Below are 21,874 nucleotides of genomic sequence, written 5' to 3' on the forward strand. Positions count from 1 at the left end.
CTTATAAAGTATGAAAAGCAAAGCAGTCTTTTAGATTTTTCAAAGTCTGTTTTACTTTAGTGATAGATAATGAAGAATGCTAAAATGTTTCTTATTTATTAACAAATCAACCAACAAATCAAATCTAGATTACAAATAAAGCATAATAAAAACAGTAAAGTGGTTTACACTTTCAAAAAGTCATTTCAAAATTCTTCTCACAAGCCTAAAATAATTTAATATTCATGGTATTCTCTTTGTTTAGCTTTAGGTGTCTTCTCACTCTCCAAATGCCAACAGAATATCCAGCAAACAAAAATCAAAGACTTGTAGTCATCAGGTAAATTAAATGTTAATTAAGCCTAATGTAACATACCACATTACTATTTTCTTTCTTAATAGCTAAAATTGATTAAGCAAAAAAAGAGATAAAGAAATTCTAGAGAATGGAGCAAAACAAATCCATTCTTTACATTACCTAGAGTCATAATATAGAAATTTCCTCTATAGACATGAAAATGTTAACTTCTGTTAGGATAGATTTTCTCCTTTTTTTAGAATCTGATTGTCCTGAATTTGAATAATACTTGTCCTCTTTCTATATAACTCTGGGGAGGTTATTCAACCTCACTGAACCTCTGAAAAATGGGATAAATTGTATCTATCTCATAGGGACAGTGACCATGTATTCAGGTTTGCCTAAGGCAATTTCAGTCTATGCTGCTTATCCCAGATTAATGATTAACACTACTCCCTTCACTTTTACCAGTGTCCCAATTAGGACAATAAAAATACATGGTTAACTATTACAGATTGAACTGTGCCTCCCCTCCAATTCATATGTTGAAGTTTTAACCCCCATTACCTCAAAATGTGTCCTTGCAAATGTTATTTGAGTAGCGTAGATCCCTAATCTAAAATACAAGAAGATGGTCAAGCAAAGACACACACAAGGAGTACTCCCTGTGAAGAGTCCAGTGATGTGGCCACAAGACAAAGAACTACCAGAAGCCAAGAGAAAGATCTCAAACAGGTCCTTTCTTAGTGCCAGAGGGAGCTGGCCCTGATGACACCTTGATCTTAGACTTCTAGCCTTCAGAACTGTGCAACAACAAATTGTTTAAACTACTCAGTTTGTGGTACTTTGTTACAACAGTCCTAGCAAACGAATACAGTCACTGGACTCATAAGGTTAGCAAATTTTTATAATTTTTTAAAAAGTTTATTCATTTTTGAGAGACAGCATGAGCAAGGGAGGGGCAGAGACAGAAGGAGAGAGAGAGAATCCCGAACAGGCTCTGCGCTGACAGTACGGAGCCTGATGTGGAGCTCAACTCACAAAACCACAAGGTCATGACCTGAGCTGAAACTGAGACTCTGACACTTAACCAACTGAGCCACTCAGGCGCCCCATTAACATTTTCTTCATGTTTATTTATTTTTTAGAGAGAGAGAAAGCGGGGGAGGGCAGAAAGAGAAGGAGACACAAAATTCTAAGCAGGCTCCAGGCTCCGTGCTGTCAGCACAGAGCCCAATAGGGCTTGAAATCATGAGCCATGAGATCATGACCTGAGCTGAAGTTGGACGTTTAACCAACTGAGCCAACCAGGTGCCTAATTTTGGCAATTACTATCTTTACTGATGTCTCTCTGTGCTGCACATGAGGCATATGTAAACTGCCCAGAAGAAGAGAAACTGGTACCTCCAGAGGACTGAATTTCTGCTCTGTTCCTACTCCAACCCTGAGATCCAGTGATAATGAGCTGATATGTTTGGGAAATTTGGGTAAATCCAATTCCACTCATTCATTGTAATATCCCCGAACAGAACTCTAATCTTAAAGGATGTCACTGGGTAAATGGCTTTGATGAATAGAATTCATTTGAAATCTAGCCTGCGTGATTTGCAAATCAGCTTACACTCTACATTAAACTGCTACCCTCTCTATGCATTTGTTTGGAGCATCTTTAAGGCAATCAAGCCCTTAAGACTCTGAGGACAAAGCCATCTGTGGTCCCACACAATCTGCAGCTGAAGGTGACCTGTTACAAGTGAACATGCTAATAACTATTAAAGTCATTTGCCTAATTTTCATTTTTAAAGGAAGCTGTTATTCTTAGTTGTTTTTTTTTACATTATGCATATGATATATTCCTTCATTATTTCAAATTATTGTGAGGCATATGTCTCTAGGAAATATTTTTTTTTAATTTTTTTTTCAACGTTTTTTATTTATTTTTGGGACAGAGAGAGACGGAGCATGAACGGGGGGAGGGGCAGAGAGAGAGGGAGACACAGAATCGGAAACAGGCTCCAGGCTCTGAGCCATCAGCCCAGAGCCCGACGCGGGGCTCGAACTCACGGACCGCGAGATCGTGACCTGGCTGAAGTCGGACGCTTAACCGACTGCGCCACCCAGGCGCCCCTCTAGGAAATATTTTTATCTACACATTAGATTATTCTGGAGTAAACAGGACCTAATCTTCAATTTGAGTTAACCCTGAGAATATAAATCTTTCTTTTTTATTTGAGAGAGAGAGAGAGAGGGAGAGAGAGAGAGAGAGAGAGAGAGAGAAAGCCTGTGTACGTGAGCTGGGGAGGAGGGCAGAGGGAAAAAGAGAGAGAGAGAACTTTTTTTAATATTTATTTATTTTTGGGTGAGCTCAAGTGGGGGACAGGGACAGAGAGAAAGGGACAGAGGATCTGAAGTGGGCTCTGCACTGACAGGCTGACTGCAGTGAGCCTGATGCGGGGCTTGAACTCATGAACTGTAGGATCATGACCTGAGCCAAAGTCGGAGGCTCAACCGACTGAGCCGTTACATATGCCATTACGTATCATAATGTGGCTAGTATTTTGTGTTAATTAGGGTTAGAGTTTCTAAAGTTATTGACAAAAACTCTGCTCCTTGCAATAGCAGTTAGCATTAACCAGATTTTTCTGACTGGTAAATTCAAGCAGTCTTTTAGTTATCAAAGCTCATCAGGAAAAAGTAGAGGGCAAGTCAGGAATGTGTGTTATGTCTCAAAGCAGGTCCCTAGTTAATGCAAATACTAACATAATATTAAGCTGCATACTGAGAACCACCTTAAACATTCAGAAGGGAAATACAATACTGGAAAATATCTATGAGATTTAGCTACCAACAGCCAAATTTAATGACCACAGCAGCACAAATAATATTGACATGTACATAAAGGCAAAATATTTTTCACTTAACTAAGGAAAATAGATAAATTCTTTGCATTTGCTTCTCTCTTTAAATTATATTCTGACACTATAGTCTCAAAATCCACCTGTGTTTTCCTCAAACATATCAAGGAACAAACAGAAGCATGGTGGCAATTGTAAACGGTTGATTTCAAGTTGATTTTCAAAATGCCACAAAGTGGATACTGAATGAAGCTAATTTAGTCATGCATTAAATATTTCTTGAGCACATAACATCTTCTAGTTACTATCCTGGGCTTTGGAAATGCAATTGTAAATAGTCACAAAGTCACTGCCTTTTCAATTAATTTTACTAATGTACCGAAAAGACAAGAAAAAGTAAAGAAAAAACAAAATAATTTCAGATATTGATAAATTATACGAAGAAAATAGGTTTCAAAAAACAGAGACAGGTTTTAAGAAGACCTCTGTGGGAATGGGGAGAAGGACTGAGCCAACTTTGTTACAAAAGGCAAAAGAAGTGAATGAATGCCAATGCCAATCCTTGATGCCAATTTCACATGATTGAAGCACACTATTTTTTTAACTCTTCATATTTGAATTAGAACTATTTAAGGGGGGCCTGGGTGGCTCAGTTGGTTGGGCACTGGGCTTCGGCTCAGGTCATGATTTCGCAAGTTCGAGCCCCATGTCGGGCTCTGTGCTGGCAGCTCAGAGACTGGAGCTGCTTGGGATTCTGTGTCTGCCTCTCTCTCTGCCCCTCCCCCACTCATGCTCTGTCTGTCTGTCTCTCCCTCTCTCTCTCCAAAGTAAATAAACATTAAAAAAAAACTTGAAAAAGAAGTATTTAAGCTTACTGAACTTGAAGTAAGTAAGTGCCTCCAAATTCTCATAGCTGGCCCACCTAACATTGAAATAGCTTAAGTATTTGAAATGTGCAGGGAGGAGGGTAGAGGATGTTCAGAAAAGAGCTGCAGAACATTGGAGAGGGCTTTCTTTTTTTAATGTTTTATTTATTTTTGAGGTAGAGAGAGACAGAGCATGAGCAGGGGAGGGGCAGAGAGAGAGGGAGACATAGAATCTGAAGCAGGCTCCAGGCTCTGAGCTGTCAGCACAGAGCCCGACGCGGGGCTCGAACTTACAGACCACAAGATCATGACCTGAGCCGAAGTCAGACGCTCAACTGACTGAGCCACCCAGGCACCCCGGAGAGGGCCTTCCTGATGCAGCTAGTGGTAACAAGAGGGGACAGCTGGATGCCACATGGAGCACCTTATCAGAGTCTATCCTAGTCCTCAAACAAGTTACCTTGAGTCTTTGAAGAAGAAAATGCACAATGACCACAACCATCCTCTGGCAAAAATAGCTAAAAACAGGAAAAATCAGATTCTGGTTTAATATATGCCATTAGGATTATAATTTATTGACGTTACCGTTATTTCATGGAATGTAATTTTAATTAAAGACATCAGAACTCTAGACCTCACCAAAGGATTAACATATTAATATTAAAACAGAATCCTAAAATGTGTGAAGGTAGTGCAGGTTAGCATGTATCTTCATGACAAAAGGACCCTAAAGCCACAACATCACTGACCATCCATCTATTGTTCCACAACCAGCCTCAAAGTCCAACGTCTTAGAAACCTTGATATTCTCAAATTAGCCCCTGGATTTAAGAAATAAATTTGGCCACTCTATAAAAGGGATCTGCGATCAAATTTTATTTCAAGCTACTAAACACACTGCAACACATTTAGCAATAATGACCACGACCAACCTTGAAGATTAAAAAGTGTTAAAATGATAACTTTCATGTTCCGTATATTTTACCACAATTTAAAAACAGAAATGTAAAGCCAATGAGCCCTATGCTGTGGAAGATTTTAAGCAAGCAGAAAAGCTTAATATATAATGCATACATTTTAAGAGATTTTGATTAAAATAAAAGCAGATTATTTTCTGAAAATATTTTAATAATTTTAACTTTTATTTTGTCAATATAATTAAAACCTATGAGATTTCAGAGACCTCTCATAAGTTTCTAAAGAGATGAAAAGATGAATACACACAGATAACATAATTTAAGATAAAATAAAGTTAAACTCCCACTTTCAATGAATTCAAATGAAATAATGTTTAAATAATTGGAATATATAACACAACGATTTGGGGGCCATAGTTTTACTTTTCACTTTGAGTTTTCCAACAAACAATCAATTTTGGAGAGGGCAAATTTCAACTGAAAAAGCAAAACTTAAAATGTATGTTCATGAAAAATACTCTAAGATGATTCCATGTGGTTGAGCTTCAAAATATAAGTTCTATATGGGAATTCTTCAGAGCTTTAAATTTGTTTTCCACAAATATCATGAGACTATCTTGTTTTGCTTTTGTGGACTAAGGGCATTGTTATAAGACATCAAAGTGACTCATTCTAAATAAAAATTAAATAAAAAACTTAGTTGCACAAGCACCACCCAATCACTTTTCCAATTCCACCATTCCAACCCCCTCAATTTATGGAGCATCTAATAAAGGAAAAGTACACCACAGAGAGAAGTGAAATGTTACCCTGACAGATGGGAGTAACTGAAGTTCATTCTTGGCACTTTTCTATTAATTGAAATACTTCTTTTTTTTTTCCTGCAGCAGAAAGAGCCATGAAACCCCACTGACCTCACTGAACCCCACGTTGTTGCTCTTGGAATGCTCCTATTAATCAGATCCCAAAATCTCACTTGATCTGAAGAAGTTAAGCCCAAGGACACCCTCTCTGAAAGAAAGACATCAAAAATCTGAACTTGACATCTTCTCCTTGAGTAATTCAACTTTTATTTATTTTCTTTTTGGAATATTTATTCCCAACCAGAGAGAGCACTGTGTTTTTTTTTTTTTAATGTTTATTTATTTTTAAGAAAGAGAGAGAGAGAGAGCAAGCAGGGGAGGGGCAGAGAGAGAGAGGGAGACACAGAATCTTAAGCAGGCTCCAGGCTCCGAGCTGTCAGCACAGAGCCTGATGTGGGCTCAAACTCACAAACCGCAAGATCATGACCTGAGCCAAAGTCAGAGGCTTAACCAACGGAGCCATCCACGCACGTTGTATTTCAACTTTTAAAAGTTTGAATAGTTTACTATTAGAAGGAAATTTGTAACTTCTAATAGTTACTATTAGAAGGGCAATAAAATATAAAAATCAAAATTAATGAATGAGGAAACATTCATTAACTGAATGAATCAAAATTCAAAATTTTTGCCATCTGAATCAAAATAAACCAATTTTTTAATGCAATTTCTATGAATGGAGCTAAGAAAAAGCACAAGATGCATTCTTTTCCTGAATATAGTTACAGTGTCCATCCCTCATTTCTAAAGAGATGCCAAATCAAATGAGGTGAGGTTCATAGAGGAACAGAAAAATAGGAGAGCCATGTGCTCACTAATTTTCTAATCTCAAATAAAAAGCCACAACTATTTATGGGTTGAAGGCAATATAAAAACTGCGTTTTACAGATGCAAACAAAATAGAACATGAGAGGCAGAATAAAAAAAAGACGAGTTCATGAATATGTAGCTAGGAAAAGAAAGTAAAAGACTCCCTAGTGAAGATGCTCTGACTTCAGCCAACCAGGTGTATACATGACATGATCACATGTGATTTGTCTGAAGGGAGCGCGACACCTTCACAAAGTCCTTCACGTGAGCGCCGACAGAAGCAAAGGCAAATGTCACACAAACAGGAGAAACATCTGAACAATCTGGACACGGGCAAAGTTTTAAAAACTCTGACCAAGAAAGAACAATTCCTACATGAGTTCTCCCCACTACTGTATGAAGGGACATTTTAAGGTAGGTAAGTAGACAAAGGGAAGGTAATTACTGATTTGGTTTTGTTCATAGGGAGTCAGACTTCGGTGGGAAAACTAAGAATTTCACCCAGCAGTTTCCCATATTTAGGAATCTCCACCGGAAATGTTATTTAGCCCAGTATTTACGAGCATAGTTTGTGAACAGAGGTCCTGGAGTGATGAAGTAGTCAAACCTCAGGAGCCTGCACACAGAGGGTCTACCTACTAATAGTGCCAGCAAGCAAGAATCAAGAGTATATAACTCTGAGCAGCAAGAAACTGTGAAAATGATTCTCCTTACCCCCAAACCAGGAAAGGAATAAAACCTTCCCCAGCCCCAAGGCACACTTCGGAGTTGCAGGAAAACAACACACACAGACAAGCTGCTCTCGGGGGAGAAAGTGGTAGCAATGGTAGCAGAAAGTGTATATCAGAGGAAACAAATCTCTTATAGTTTTCCTAAACTAAAGGAAAATGTTGGTGCCCCAAATTGGATACAGGTCGCTATTCATATTATGTAGAAATGTACTAACAGATAAAGCTGTTGAGATACAGTTGATGAAAACTGTTGTCTGGGTCACTTCCATTATATCAAATAATACAATCAAAAGATCCAAGTATACCAAAAAAAAAAAATGAAGAGATGATAAAAAGAGAGGTACCAAACAATGGTACATTTTAAAAAGTTTACTTATTTATTTATTGAGAGAGAAAGGGACAGCATGAGCAAGGGAGGGGCAGAGAGAGAGGGACAGAGGATCCCAAGCAGGCTCTGTGCTGTCAGCACAGAGCCCAACATGGGGCTCGAACATATGAACTGTGAGATCATGACCTGAGCTGAAAGAGTCAGACACTTGGGGAGCCTGGGTGGCTCAGTCGGTTAGACGTCCGACTTTGGCTCAGGTCATGTTCTCGAGGTTTGTGGTTTGAGCCCAGCGTCGGTCTCTGTGCTGACAGCTGGGAGCCTGGAACCTGCTTTAGATTCTGTGTCTCCCTCTCTCACTGTCTCTCCCCCACTCACACTCTGTCTCTGTGTCTCTCAAAAAAATTAAAAAAAAAAAGGCAGATGTTTGACTGGACCACCCAGGTGCCTCAACAGTGGTATATTTCAAATCATCCCTATAATTGGAGTCATTGTGACTACATTACTAATCCAGTTGATGACTGTTCATGATGCCACATTCCAAGACCAGTGTTATGCCCTCATTCTTCCCTCTGTGCCTCATATCCACCCGATGACAAACCCTGACATAAGCACTATAGTTTTTGCGTTAGAAACTAGGGCCTTTGAAATGTTTGAAAAAATTTTTAAAAAAGATTATAATACTACCACTGAAAATGAAAATGAATATTTCTCCCTTTCTTTTAAGCTGTTATATATGCTTATCACTAACTCAAAAATCAAGTGGGCGGAGTGAAGTACAGAAAGAGTAAAAAATAGGGAAAAAATATTAACATTCGACTGATGTGGTCAGTATTCAAAAACGATCTGAAGTGTCAAAATAACGCAGAGAAAACAAAAATCATGTAGTTTAAGACTTTACCCAGGAATGACTTCTTAAGGAAAATGTAAGGCTCTGGAATTGTGATACTCAGAATATCATTTATTTGTATGCAGATTCTACACTCAGCTGTTCTGTTAACTCTTAGATTATCTGCAGGTAAGAGGACATTCAATTTGGCCTAATATTAGTAATTAACCACCTAGAAAATAAACATAGCAAAATAAGCTTCCTCTCAACATAGAAGGTAATCTAATTCTTGTAAAAATGTGGAAAACATGCCTTTAATGTTCATCTGTGTTTATAATTACTTTGCTAATCGCCTATTTTTATTTACTCATAATTATCATATTGCCTTAATACAGTTTATAATCATTTATAGCTACTTTTTTATAACTTTGAATATTCTAAAAAGAATAAATGAATTCCTTTAGAAAAAGAATGAGAAAACAGCGGCTAAAATCGAAGTACAATCAAATTATGATACACTGATCCTTTATTTCTAAGCTGATCACAGGTATTTACTAAAAAAATTAACTGTTTCCTAAGACAGTGATTTATTACTACATTCAAATGACAATGTGCAAGCAAGCCTAAACAGAAGGGCCAACACAGCCGGTATCTATTAACACAAAAAGTTGGTTGGAACTGTAGGCAAGTAATTAACCTTCTGGCCCAGAGCTTTAAAACCCCAAAAGCAGTTCCTAGAATTTCTTTCATAATTTATGAACAACTGATGGAATTCATGTCACAGTCCATGGATTCCCTTGCAGAATTGACCCCAGCTCTCACTGACCCTAAGAAGCTATAAACCAACAGGAGAATGTGCTCCACTATTTCGGCTGACCCGCAGAGTGCCATCCCTGTCTCTGTAGCTTAGGAAACGGGATGATAAATTACAGAGCTGCCTGCCAGGCACAGACCTAAACATTCACCTTCACTGATGGTGACGGCGACACACAGTACATGCACCCTCACTCACCCCAAGGCATCCCTGTTTGACAGCAAACCCTCCCCTATGTTGTACAGATGATCTATATTCTGCTGCTAAAGGTTATAAAAAGATGATGATGATGACACTGGGAACAGAGGGGCGGGCCGTATATCAAGGGAGGTGGCGTAACTGGTTAAATCCAGGCAGGAATACCGAAGACAAAGCACACAGCAACCGTGGTGGCGGCAGCTCACACTACTGCATGCGCGCACTGGGCTAGGCGCGGTGCAAGGATCCTGACGTAGACCTTCACTTGTTCCTCAAAGCAATGCCATGAAGTGAGCACTATGCTTACCCTTGTTCTTTAGATGAGGAAACTAAGCTTTGAAGAGGTTAAGCAACTTACTGTAAAGCTCACACTGGGAGGAAATAAATAAAATGGAGTGAGTGCCTGTCATCTGACTCCAGGATCCAGATTTAGGATATGATCGAGGTATTAAATAACAAGGAAGTAGAGACAGCTGACTTTATGGTGAGAAAGTTTCTCCATAACTGGAATTAAGTAACAAACTACAGACCCTCAAGCTTCTGAATTGAGACTATCATCCTCAACTGGTTGATATATCAACGATCACCAAACATTATGGAAGGAATGTATGTAATTCTATAGTTAGTTCAAGAGTAACAGTAAAAATTAGAATAAGAACTAAAAGTACCAGCAATGTGTACACTGAAAAAAGTTTAAGCCTTTAGCTCCAGAGGAACAACAGTAGCATAACCTTAGCAAATCACTGAATTTTGCAGGGCATGGGTGCAATTAAGAGGCTTAAACTAGAAAATTTATGAAATTCACTTCTATTCTAAAAGTGAAGACTATTATACTTTATGTTTTTATTATTTTTTAAATTTTTAAATTTTATTGAAATCCAAGTTAGTTAACATATAGTGTAATGATTTCAGGAATAGAATGTGGTGATTCATCACTTATATATAACACCCAATGTTCATCCCAACAAGTGCCCTCCTTAATGCCCATCACCCATTTAGCCCATCCTCCCACTCAATACCTCCTTCAGCAACCCTCTTCTCTGTATTTAAGAGTCTCTTATGGCTTGCCTCCCTCTCTCTTTTCATCTTATTTTTCCTTCCTTACTCTATGTTCATTTGTTTTGTTTCTTACATTCCACATATGAATGAAATCATATATTTATCTTTCTCTGACTTATTTAACTTAGCCTAATACACCCTAGTTCCATCCACGTTGCAAATGACAAGATTTCATTCTTTTTGATGGCTGAGTAATATTCCATTGTGTGTGTACATGTGTGTATGTGTATGTGTGTATACCACATCTTCTTTATCCATTCATCAGTCAATGGACATTTGGGCTCTTTCCATTATTTGGCTATTGTTGATAATGTTACTATAAATATTGGGGTGCATGTGTCCCTTCAAATCTGTATAAAAGCAACTGCCTTGTACACACCTGCCAGGTATGATCCTTTTCTAATCACCTAATTATGAAGGATGAATGGACTTTACAAGGTGGATACAAGGTTTGTAAAAATAACATTTTCAAAGTTAATGGGAAAAAAAACACAAAGTTTTGTCAGACTTCATCCATGCAGTACAGAATGGTGGTAATGGGTAGAGGAGAAGAGAGGGGAGGGAAAACAAGGTGAAGCAAGGACACGACTGGTTGGCTATTTAAGATAATAAAAGATAATATCAATCAAAATGTGAACAAGGGGAGTTTTTAAATGTTTTTTTAAGCACTGTTGACTAAAATGAAAACAGTGACATAAACACTAAAACTCCTCCTGGAACTAACAGGTAGTAATCTAATAGCTAAGTTATCATTGTCTTACAGAATGACCCCATTAATCATGGACAAATAAAATAAGACCTGTTCTAAGAAAATTAATATGAAGGAAACTGCCTTTAATATTACACAAAGCAACACTGTCACTATACTGATAGGAAATGATGAAAGATACCAATTGGGAAACTGGAAGGAAGAAACACAAACAGGAGTCCTGTTTTCCTTCATAAAACTTAATGTTATTTGATGTTATAAAAAAGGAGATTTGGTTTCCCCAAATATTGGTGGACAGTTTCAATATTATAAAAAAAAATGAAATTGACTCCTTCAACATAATGGGGAAAAAATAAAGACTATTAGCTCTATAAAAATCTTACTGTACATCCATTTCACTAAAAGGCCCAACTATCAATTAATAATCATTTCCTAGAGATAAAAAAGTAATCTGTTCAACTACATGGCATTCTGAAAAATGTCAAACTATGAATATGTCAAGTATTTTTCCAGAAAACAAAACTATGGAGACAGGAAAAAAGATCAGTGGTTGCCAGTCATCAAGGGTTGGGAGATAAAGAGGTAAAGCACAGAGGATTTTAAGGTAGTGCAAGTGCCTTAAAATAGGATATTTTATGCAATATGCTGTAGGACAGCATACTGATGAACTCATATCATTATACATGTGTCCAAACCCAAAGAATGCACAACACCAAGAGTGAATCCTAATGTGAGCTACAGACTTTGGGTGATTATAATGTGTCAATGTAGGTTCATCAGTTGTTACACACATACCACTCCGGTTGTGGATGTTGATAACAGGAGAAGGTATATATGTGGCGGGGGAGGGAACAGATGGGGAAATCTCTATACCTTCCCTTCATTTCATTGTGAACCTAAAACTGCTCTAAAATAATAAAGGCAAAAAAAAAATCTGGGAAAATAAATTTAATCATCATTTTCTATGTTATTGCCTGTCATAAAGGTGACTCAGGAGAAAATGAACAGATGCATATGAATGCTAAATGCCCGTGCGCGCACACGCACACACACACACACACACACACACACACACACACACCCCTTCCATTTGACTCTAAAAGATAAAACTCTCAGGTGAGCCTGGGTGTTTCAGTCAGTTAGGCATCTGACTCTTTATTTCGGCTCAGGTCATGATCTCACAGTTGGTGAGCTGGAGCCCAGGGCAGGTCTCTGCACTGACAGGGCAGATGCAGAGTCTAGCCTATATGATATTCTCTCTCCTTCTCTCTCTGCCCCTCCCCCCGCAAGTGTGTGATCTCTCAAAAATAAACATTTAAAAAATTATTATAAAGGATAAAACTTTCATACTATTAAAATAATATGTGACTTGTAGAATTTCATTCCTCATCTTTTTTACTGGAGAACTTAATGAATTTGTGTAATTCTTGTGTAATTATAATAACTGGGTAGCAGCCATGTAGCTTTTGTAGTAAAAAAGAAGAGATAACACCAAAATAAAATAGAACTTAAAGTCATAAGATTTGGATCTTACTACCTTGACTGGATAGGTCATTTGCTTCTCTGAATCTTGCCTCATCTAGAAAGTAAGAATGGTCTTAGAAACCCAGGACACTAGCCATGGAAGGATTAACTCAGATAATATTTGAAAGAGCTTCTGTCCTTCAATAAACTTGATTAAAAACCTGAGCCTGATCTGGCCCTAACCTTTAGTTCAGAATCTAGTCATGGAACAAGTATGGAAGGTAAAGATAATATCATAATTGAAAAAAGACATTTATATATAGTAAATAATGGGGGTGCCAGGGTGGCTCACTCAGTGAGCGTCCGACTTCACCTCAGGTCATGATCTCACAGTTTGTGGGTTCGAGTCCTGTGTCAGGCTTTGGGCTGACAGCTCAGAACCCACTTGGGATTCTCTCTCTCCCTCTCTCTTTGCCTTTCCTCCACTTGCACTCTGGCCTCTCTCTTTCAAAAATAAATAAACATTTATTTTTTTTTAATTTTTTTTTTCAACGTTTATTTATTTTTGGGACAGAGAGAGACAGAGCATGAACGGGGGAGGGGAAGAGAGAGAGGGAGACACAGAATCGGAAACAGGCTCCAGGCTCTGAGCCATCAGCCCAGAGCCTGACGCGGGGCTCGAACTCACGGACCGTGAGATCGTGACCTGGCTGAAGTCGGACGCTTAACCGACTGCGCCACCCAGGCGCCCCAATAAATAAACATTTAAAAAAGCATATAGTAAACAATGAGAACCCCAAATCTCCACTAGATGAGAGGCTACAAAGAGCAACAGACTATAATATACTACACAATTGTTTGTCATGATTCCAGTTCCTGTAGAGTGAACCTTGTCAAACAAAATGGATAGGGCATTTGTCAGGACCAATTTCCTTTACCTTTTCTAATAAGAATTTTCAAAACTAGGCAATTCCAAGTTAAAAGGAGTCATAGTAAGTTTTTAGTGTTGGTTGGCCAAATATGGTTCTTTATTTCTTCATTTAAGCACTGTAATTTTTTATATATTGGTGAGCTAAATCTTAAACTATGTTGTTAACTATTATTTGTTGTACAATTGTTTCCAACCAATTACATGATGAAGCCATGAGGTAAAGAATGGAAAGGAGAGCAAAGGGCCCAACTTTATATTGAGGTGGGACTGGCTAATAGATTAGGGAATTTAGTGATTAATTCTTTGATTCTAGCATTTCCTGAGGTGACTGCCACAATTTTTAAGTTATTTTATGAAAAAGTGATTTTATAGTCAGTTAAATTTAGATTCAAATCCAGGATTTTTCAACATGAAGCCAACATGCTTTCCACTATCCCACAGGAACTGCAATCTATTTGTAGATTCCTTTATTCAAGAGGCATTCACTAAGTTCTTTCTCTATGCCAGGCAGTTCTTTGAATAGTAAACAAATAAGTTACCAGATATGAGCACAGCTCTAAGGGAACAGAGAATCTACAGATGGCTGAAGAAGTATGAGTATTTGGAAGCATGCGGTGTTGAGAGCAGTATAAGATAGAGCATGCCAACCTATCTTGGAGGGTAGGGGATGGTCAGGTAATATATCACAGAGAAAGTTACATTTCATTGGAAAGCAAACGAAGCCCAATAAGGGAGCCCGGGATGTCAAATGGGAAAAGAACTGGTAGTTGATGAGTTCCATGAAACAAGGGGCAGTCACTTTGCATAAAGCAAGGGGAAACCACTACCATAACTGGGTAAGCCTCACCATCTCTTTAAGCCTTCTCTGGGAAAGAATACATGTATTTTCCACTGTATTGTTTTTTAAAACTTCTAAAAGCCCTGTATGCCAATAGCAAATTTCATGGAATTCCTTTTTCAAGATGACTAGGCATGAAGTGATAAAACTCTGCTTTTTCAGAAGAATCTGAGTTTTCTCTGAGCAGCACTACTATAAGCAACAAAACAAAACAACAGAAAGTCTGTTTATATTTAAAGACTAGAAGTCTTCCTGTTGAAGGAACTAGGCTCTGAGGGAGATGTGAACAAGATGTAAGCTATGAAGCTGGATGTTCTGAGCCACCATCTGTATCCACTCAGTTGTTCTCATTGGAATAAGACACTCCCACTTTTAACTATGAAAATTTTGAAACATGAGGAAAATGGAAAAATTGTATAGTAGGCACTATAGCCCTCACTTAGGTTTTCATGTCACCATATTTGCTTTCTCATTTTTTCCTTTTTAAAACATACAGTTTTTACACTTTTTGCTGGCCCTTTTGAGAATAAGATGCAGAAACCTGTCACACCTTAATAATTTAGCATGAATCTAATAATAGTTGTTACCTGCATAATCATAATGTTAATATACTTTAAATATTTTATTATATAAGAAGCTTGGTATATAAAAATTAGAAAACACAGAAAATCATGAAGAAAATTCAAACTGCCCATGTGTGCAACACAAAGAAATAACCACAGCTAATAATTTAGTATTTAACTCTAGTACCTTTATATAGAAATGTTTTATCCTTACAAAAATACATCATTTTGGTTTTGTAAGTTATATTGCTTATTTTTTTCATGTTAACAAATAATATAATATGTAATATTTTTTTATTCCTTACAGAATATTCCAATTTATAGATGTATCATAATTTATTTAACCAATCTCTTCAATGTTGGATATGAAGGCTCTATTTCCATTTATTTTGCTACTATCAACAGCTCTTTAAGGAACGGGACAATATTCTTTTTTTTAACAAAATTTACTGCCTATAATCTCTTTTTTAGACTTAGAAATCAAGCATACTTTGGGTGTATGCCCAACAAGGAAGATAATAGTAATTTAAAAAGCCAAGGACAAGTTTTGATAAAGGTATATTAAATTTTGAAAGGTTATCTTGGAGCCCATTATGGTTTAATTTCAAGAAAGAAATTAATGAAACACTAATAGTTCAGAATTCAAAACACCGCCAAAAATAATTTTTCCAACCAAGTTCTCCATTAAACATTTATTAAAAAGAAAGGCCAGGTTAATCAGAAACAGAGGGACCTAAACACGTTTTTTCCCATTGAAAATGCATTTTTCCAAAGGTAATACATTAAGAAAATCCCATGATTATTTATGCCAGACAACATGATAGTAAATTAGCTCCTTATCAATAGTCAATCAAGATTATGTTTATAAATTATTAAAGCTTCAGCATATTCAATGATTTAGGATCTTGAAAAACTTGACAGGAAAGGAAAAGCTATGAACATAAAATTCTCATGATATCCTGTAAGAAGGAAACCTAAGAAAAGGAGAAAATTATACGAAATTATATCAATCACTTGCTTTTTCTGTACAATCAGGACATGGTGCTAAGTCTCTGGCATAATTTTAAGTCCACCTGCCTTCAGTGTGATTCTCTGCTCCTGTCTTTTGCTTCTCTCTTCTTTTCTTTTGGCTGTTCTCTGCTTCTGGTTTGTCCCCAAAACTTCACTTTCCCTAGATACTTCTAAGCAAGAAGACCTCCTCTCTTTAGGGCACCTATTATTCATAGCCATTATGTATACTGTTTGATATGTTCTTGGTTATGGTTTCACTTAATAGTATTTAAGAAGGTACTCTAGGGGCGCCTGGGTGGCTCTGTCGGTTGAGCGTCCAACTTTGGCTCAGGTCATGATCTCACAGCTCGTGAGTTCGAGCCCCGCATCGGGCTCTGTGCTGACAGCTCAGAGCCTGGAGCCTGCTTCTGCTTCTGTGTCTCCCTCTCTCTCTGCCCCTAACCCACTCGCATTCTGTCTCTGTCTCTGTCAAAAATAAATAAACATTAAAAAAAATTAAAAATAAAAAAAGAGGGTACTCTAAGATAACAAATACTACTTTGATATTCTGTGTTTTAGCTTTAGCCAAATAATTTCCAGAATAAGAAATTATGTTCCACTGCTATTCTTTCCTCCACCTAAGTATAATAATTGTACTATTGATTCTTTAGCCTATGTAAACTAACATTTCCTCATCCGCAAGATAGTTACTGAGATAGACACTGCACCAGGTGCTGGGAATACACTGATAAAGTCAAATACTATGGTTCTTGAATAGGAATCTTCAGCAATGTAATCTAGCTAAATAGTTTACCACATACAGTCTAACTACTGAAAACCATTAAGATTCATGTACTAGAGTCTGGCTATCAATATTAAGAGTATTTTTTTCAAGTCTTTTCAAGTACTTCTCTAGTTAAGAGAGAAAATCCAGACAAGGTTCTTTCAAGAATATTTAATTGTTTAAAGATATTTGCAAATGATATATCCAGTAAGGGAATATACAGAACTCATACAACTAAGACCCAAAGAATAAATAATCCACTAAAAGAAATGTGCAGAGGACCTGAATAGACACTTTTCCAAAGAAGACACACAGATGGCCAACAGACACATGACTTCATGCTGAACATCATTAAGCATTAGGGAAATGTAAACCAAAAACACAAAGAGATAACATCTCACATCATTAAGAATGGCTAGTAACAAAAAAAACTAGAAAAAACAAATAGTGGTGAGAATGTGGACAAAGGGGGGCCCTAGTACACTGTTGGTGAAAATGTAAATTGAGGAAGCCACTCTTGAAAACCGTATGGAGGTTCCTCAGAAAATTAAAAATACAAGTACCATACAATCCAGTAATTCCACTTCTAGGTATTTACCCAAAGAAAATAAAAACTCTAACTCAAAAAGATGTATGCCCCTCTACATTTCTTGCAGCTTTATTTATAGGAGCCAAGACATGAAGGCAATATAAGTATCTATTGATAGATAAATGGGATAAAGAAAACATAGTATAAATACATGATGGAATATTACTTAGCCATAAAAAAGAATGACATCTTGCCATTCACAACAACATGGATGATCTAGAGGGTATTATGCTAAGTGAAGTAAATTAGAAAAAGACAAATACCATATTATTTCACTTATTTGTGGGATCTGAAAAACAAAACAAATGAACAAACAAATAAACAAATACTAACAATAGCAACAAAAAGAGAAACAGGCTTACAAATATAGAACAAACTAGTGGTTGCCAGAGGAGAAAGCAGTGGGGGGGTGGGAGGGTGAAATAGGTAAAGAAGATTAAGGGTACAAACTTTCAGTTATAAAATAAGTCATGGGGATGAAAAGTACAGCATAGGGAATATAGTCAATAATATTGTAATAACTTTGTATGGTGACAGATGGTAACTAAACTTATCCTATACTTATGGTGAGCTTTTTGTGATGTATATAATTATCAAATCACTATGTTATATACATGAAACTAATATTATATGTCAACTATACTTCATTTAAAAATATAAAAAAGAATATTTAGTTGTTTATACAGCCTTCACTAGGGCATAACCCTCCTCCATGGGAGAAATTGCACAAAAAGTCATAAGAAATGAAGACAACTCTTTAGGAAGCAATCCATGACATAATGGATATTATGGTTGCCTCACCTTTTTTCAATAAAATCTTACAGCATTCAAACAATATTCCAAGGACTTTTTGAATTTAAAAAGGCCACATCTGAAGTCAGTTATAGGAAGGAATTCTAAGAGGAGGCCCTGAGCCTTCTATAAAACGTAAAACTGCTATTCCCTATCCCATCCATTAGAATAGAATATAAAGTAAATCACAATTACATCACAACCAAACATTAGCTAAAGTATTTCTATTTCAAATATTTAACTTAGTTTGGGAAAGTAAACTTATTAAAAAAAATTTTTTTAATGTTTATTTATTTTTGACAGAGAGAGAGAGACAGATCATGAGCGGGGGGGGGGGGGGGCAGAGAGAGAGGGAGACACAGAATCCAAAGCAGGCTCCAGGCTCTAAGCTGTCAGCACAGAGCCCAACACAGGGCTCAAACTCATAGGCTGCAAGATCATGACCTGAGCCGAGTCGGATGCTCAACCAACTGAGCCACCCAGGTGCCCCGGGAAAGTAAACTTATTTAAAATTTTCTGAGAGTAAGGAACTGGATTCTATAAAATTTTAAAGCAGAGAAAACAGCTAAGATTAGTTATTAATCGGGGATATAATATTACAATATTCCTTGTCTTAAAAGAATTGTATTTCTTTAAGCTGTTTTTATTACCAATTATAATCTACATACCTGTGTGGCTACGGATATGAACTCTCAGTGTACCACTGCTGGCAAATTTCTGGCCACAATATGGGCAGATTTTCTCCTTTTCTCCAGTATGGGTCTAAAGCGAAAGGAATAAAAAGAGTTAAGGATAAATATAAAAAATTAGGTAAAAATGATGAAATGCCTCTGACAATGGTAAATCCTTTTTTTCCAGGATTACGTTTCATTAAAATGATTTAATATCACAATGAGATTTTAAACAATTTATCATGGGTGTTCCCACTGCTTCAAAAAAAAAAAAAAAAAAAACAAGAACCAAACTTTAGATTCATGCATTAGTGCTAATTTGAAAATATTCTACAGTTTACTTTTTAAGCCTTCACGGAGCCCCCAAGTAAAAATGATTAAGTTATACAAAACCAGTATATGCTGGTAAAACCACATAATCAAAATGGGGTTACGGCTGCCCATGACTGCTGCCAAGAAATACTTCCTTAGAAGCATTTTTCACATTCTTTGTGTGTATTTAGCTCTTGAGGACAAAATTAATCTCAATAAAGTAATCTGTTACTTGCATTATGCTTGTCTGACTGGATTCATTTTACTGCAAAGCAAAAAGAAATATAAATCTGGTTTGATCTTTAAATCAGCAGGTGTTAATTGAGCAGTTTGAAAGAACATCCTGGCTCTCAACATACCTTTTATCTTGGCATAAAAACAATCATACAAAGAAAGATGAATATGTATCATCAAAAGTGAATTTTGACAGAATGTTAGAGAGTTCAAAGAAAAGAGTGACCTCTCCAAAAAGAGGAGGCAGATGGAGCTTTTAAAACTTGTCTCACAATCTCATCAGGATACCAGCTATTCTACCAACATCAAAAAGATTGTTCCAATAATTGAGGGGTCAGAGCTATTTTCAAGTCCCATTATTTTTTAAACTTAGGAGAAGGGACAAAGAAGGGAGAAGGAAGAAATTACTTCGGATATCTGCACATTCTCAATGAAACTATTTTTTTTTAATTTCAGTGATGACCTACAAATCAATAAAAGCAGACAGTGGATCACCTGGGTTACCACCATAAAACAGAGTTTCCAGGACTTGTGTTTGTATTAGTGTTTGTGCAAATTACTGGCACGTATTATTATTATTATTTGAATTGCCATGGGCTAATATAAAAAGAATAGGAAAGTTTTTTTTTTTTTTTTTTTTTTTCAACGTTTATTTATTTTTTTTGGGACAGAGAGAGACAGAGTATGAACGGGGGAGGGGCAGAGAGAGAGGGAGACACAGAATCGGAAACAGGCTCCAGGCTCCGAGCCATCAGCCCAGAGCCTGACGCGGGGCTCGAACTCACGGACCGCGAGATCGTGACCTGGCTGAAGTCGGTCACTTAACCGACTGCGCCACCCAGGCGCCCCAGAATAGGAAAGGTTTTTGAAAAATGGGGGCATCTTTGGGGTTCCTGAGTAGCTCAGTTGGTTAAATGTCCAACTTAGGCTCAGGTCATGATCTCACAGCTCATGAATTCAAGCCCCATATTGGGCTCTGTGCTGACAGCTCAGAGCCTAGAGCCTGCTTCGGATTCTGTGTTTCTGTCTCTCTCTGTCCCTCCCCTGCTCACACTCTTTCTCTCTCTCTTTCAAAAATAAACAAACATTGAAATTTTTTTTTTAAAAAATGGGGGTGTCTGAGTGGCTCAGTCGGTTAAGGTGTCTGACTTCGGCTCAGGTCATGATCTCTCAGTTCATGGGTTCAAGCCCCACAGCAGGCTCTGTGCTGATACCTCAGAGCCTGGAGCCTGCTTCAGATTCTGTGTTTCTCTCTCTCTCTCTCTCTCTCTCTCTCTCTGTTTCTTCCCCAGTTGTGCTCTATCCCTCTCTCAAAAATAAATAAACATTAAAAATATATTTTTTAATGATGTGTTACCAGAAGGGACATACTGCCTGGGATAGAAAAAGGGGTAGGGCAGTTACCTCATCACCTGATAATCTCAAAAGAGCACCAATGTAGCAAAACATTCTCATCTTCCATATTAAATTAAGTGCTCACTTTAAAATAATTAGTTTCATAGCCTTATTGATATGTAATTTGAAATTTTTCATATTTGAATTATAATCTATATTTATATATCAACTATTGTATATGTAATTTTTAAAGATCTATAAACTAAATACCTTAGTCAACATCAGTGTCTTTTTAAATATTTTTCCACCGAAAATTATTTATATTATAATCAAGTTTGAGAAATACAGTCTAACCAACTGCCATACTAGCCAATGACACCAGCTACCACAGACATCTCCTTGATTCTCCATTTGGCAGGCACTTAACTTTCCATTTTCACTACAACTTCTTACACAAAACAGTTATACATTCTTCAGAGTAAGAGCTGTTACGCCCATGGTTCACATTATGGCTCATTTTAAAGGAAATGGTATAACATTTTAACATATAGCAGACCTATATTCTTCTCGTTCCCTGACAGAGGAGCAAAATACAACAATTTTTTCTTGATTAGTGTAAGGTTGTTTAGATATTGTATACATCTATTATTACAACATTGGATTATTCCAAGCAGGCAACTACCAATTTATTTATAGTATCTTATAAAATCCACAGAACTTCTCTTGCTGCTACATAAGTATTTCATTGTTCATTTATATAACCTAAGTTACTTGTCAGTGGTATAAGTTTCAAACTAAACAACATTAAGTCAATATTAATGAGAAGAATTAAAATGTTCCTTTGGTTTAATTAAAAAATATATCTTATTAGGAACAGAATTTTGTTAAATCATTTAATTTTTAAAAAATTTTTTTAAACATTTATTTATTATTGAGAAACAGAGAGAGACAGAGCATGAGCATGGGAGGGGAAGAAAGAGGGGGAGACACAGAATCCAAAGCAGGCTCCAGGCTCTGAGCTGTCAGCACAGAGCCTGATGCGGGGCTCGAACCCAAGAACTGTGAGATCATGACCTGAGCCGAAGTTGGATGCTTAACTGACTGAGCCACTCAGGTGCCCC

General features: G+C 37.0%; 1 protein-coding gene across 2 annotated transcripts in view; it reads right to left on the minus strand.

Moving 5' to 3' along the window:
• PRDM5 (PR/SET domain 5) overlaps positions 1-21,874 on the minus strand; it is a 206,685-nt gene that overhangs the window by 52,148 nt on the left and 132,663 nt on the right. For both annotated transcript variants that reach the window (XM_047090496.1, XM_047090495.1), the window contains exon 12: positions 18,870-18,963. In XM_047090496.1, the coding sequence (XP_046946452.1) occupies positions 18,870-18,963 (94 nt within the window). The remainder of the gene's footprint in view (positions 1-18,869; positions 18,964-21,874) is intronic.

Source organism: Lynx rufus, unplaced genomic scaffold (genome assembly GCF_022079265.1).
Source record: "Lynx rufus isolate CCGP_SWC_20201006 ecotype Redwood Valley unplaced genomic scaffold, mLynRuf1.p SCAF_3, whole genome shotgun sequence".
NCBI classification, from domain to species: domain Eukaryota; kingdom Metazoa; phylum Chordata; class Mammalia; order Carnivora; family Felidae; genus Lynx; species Lynx rufus.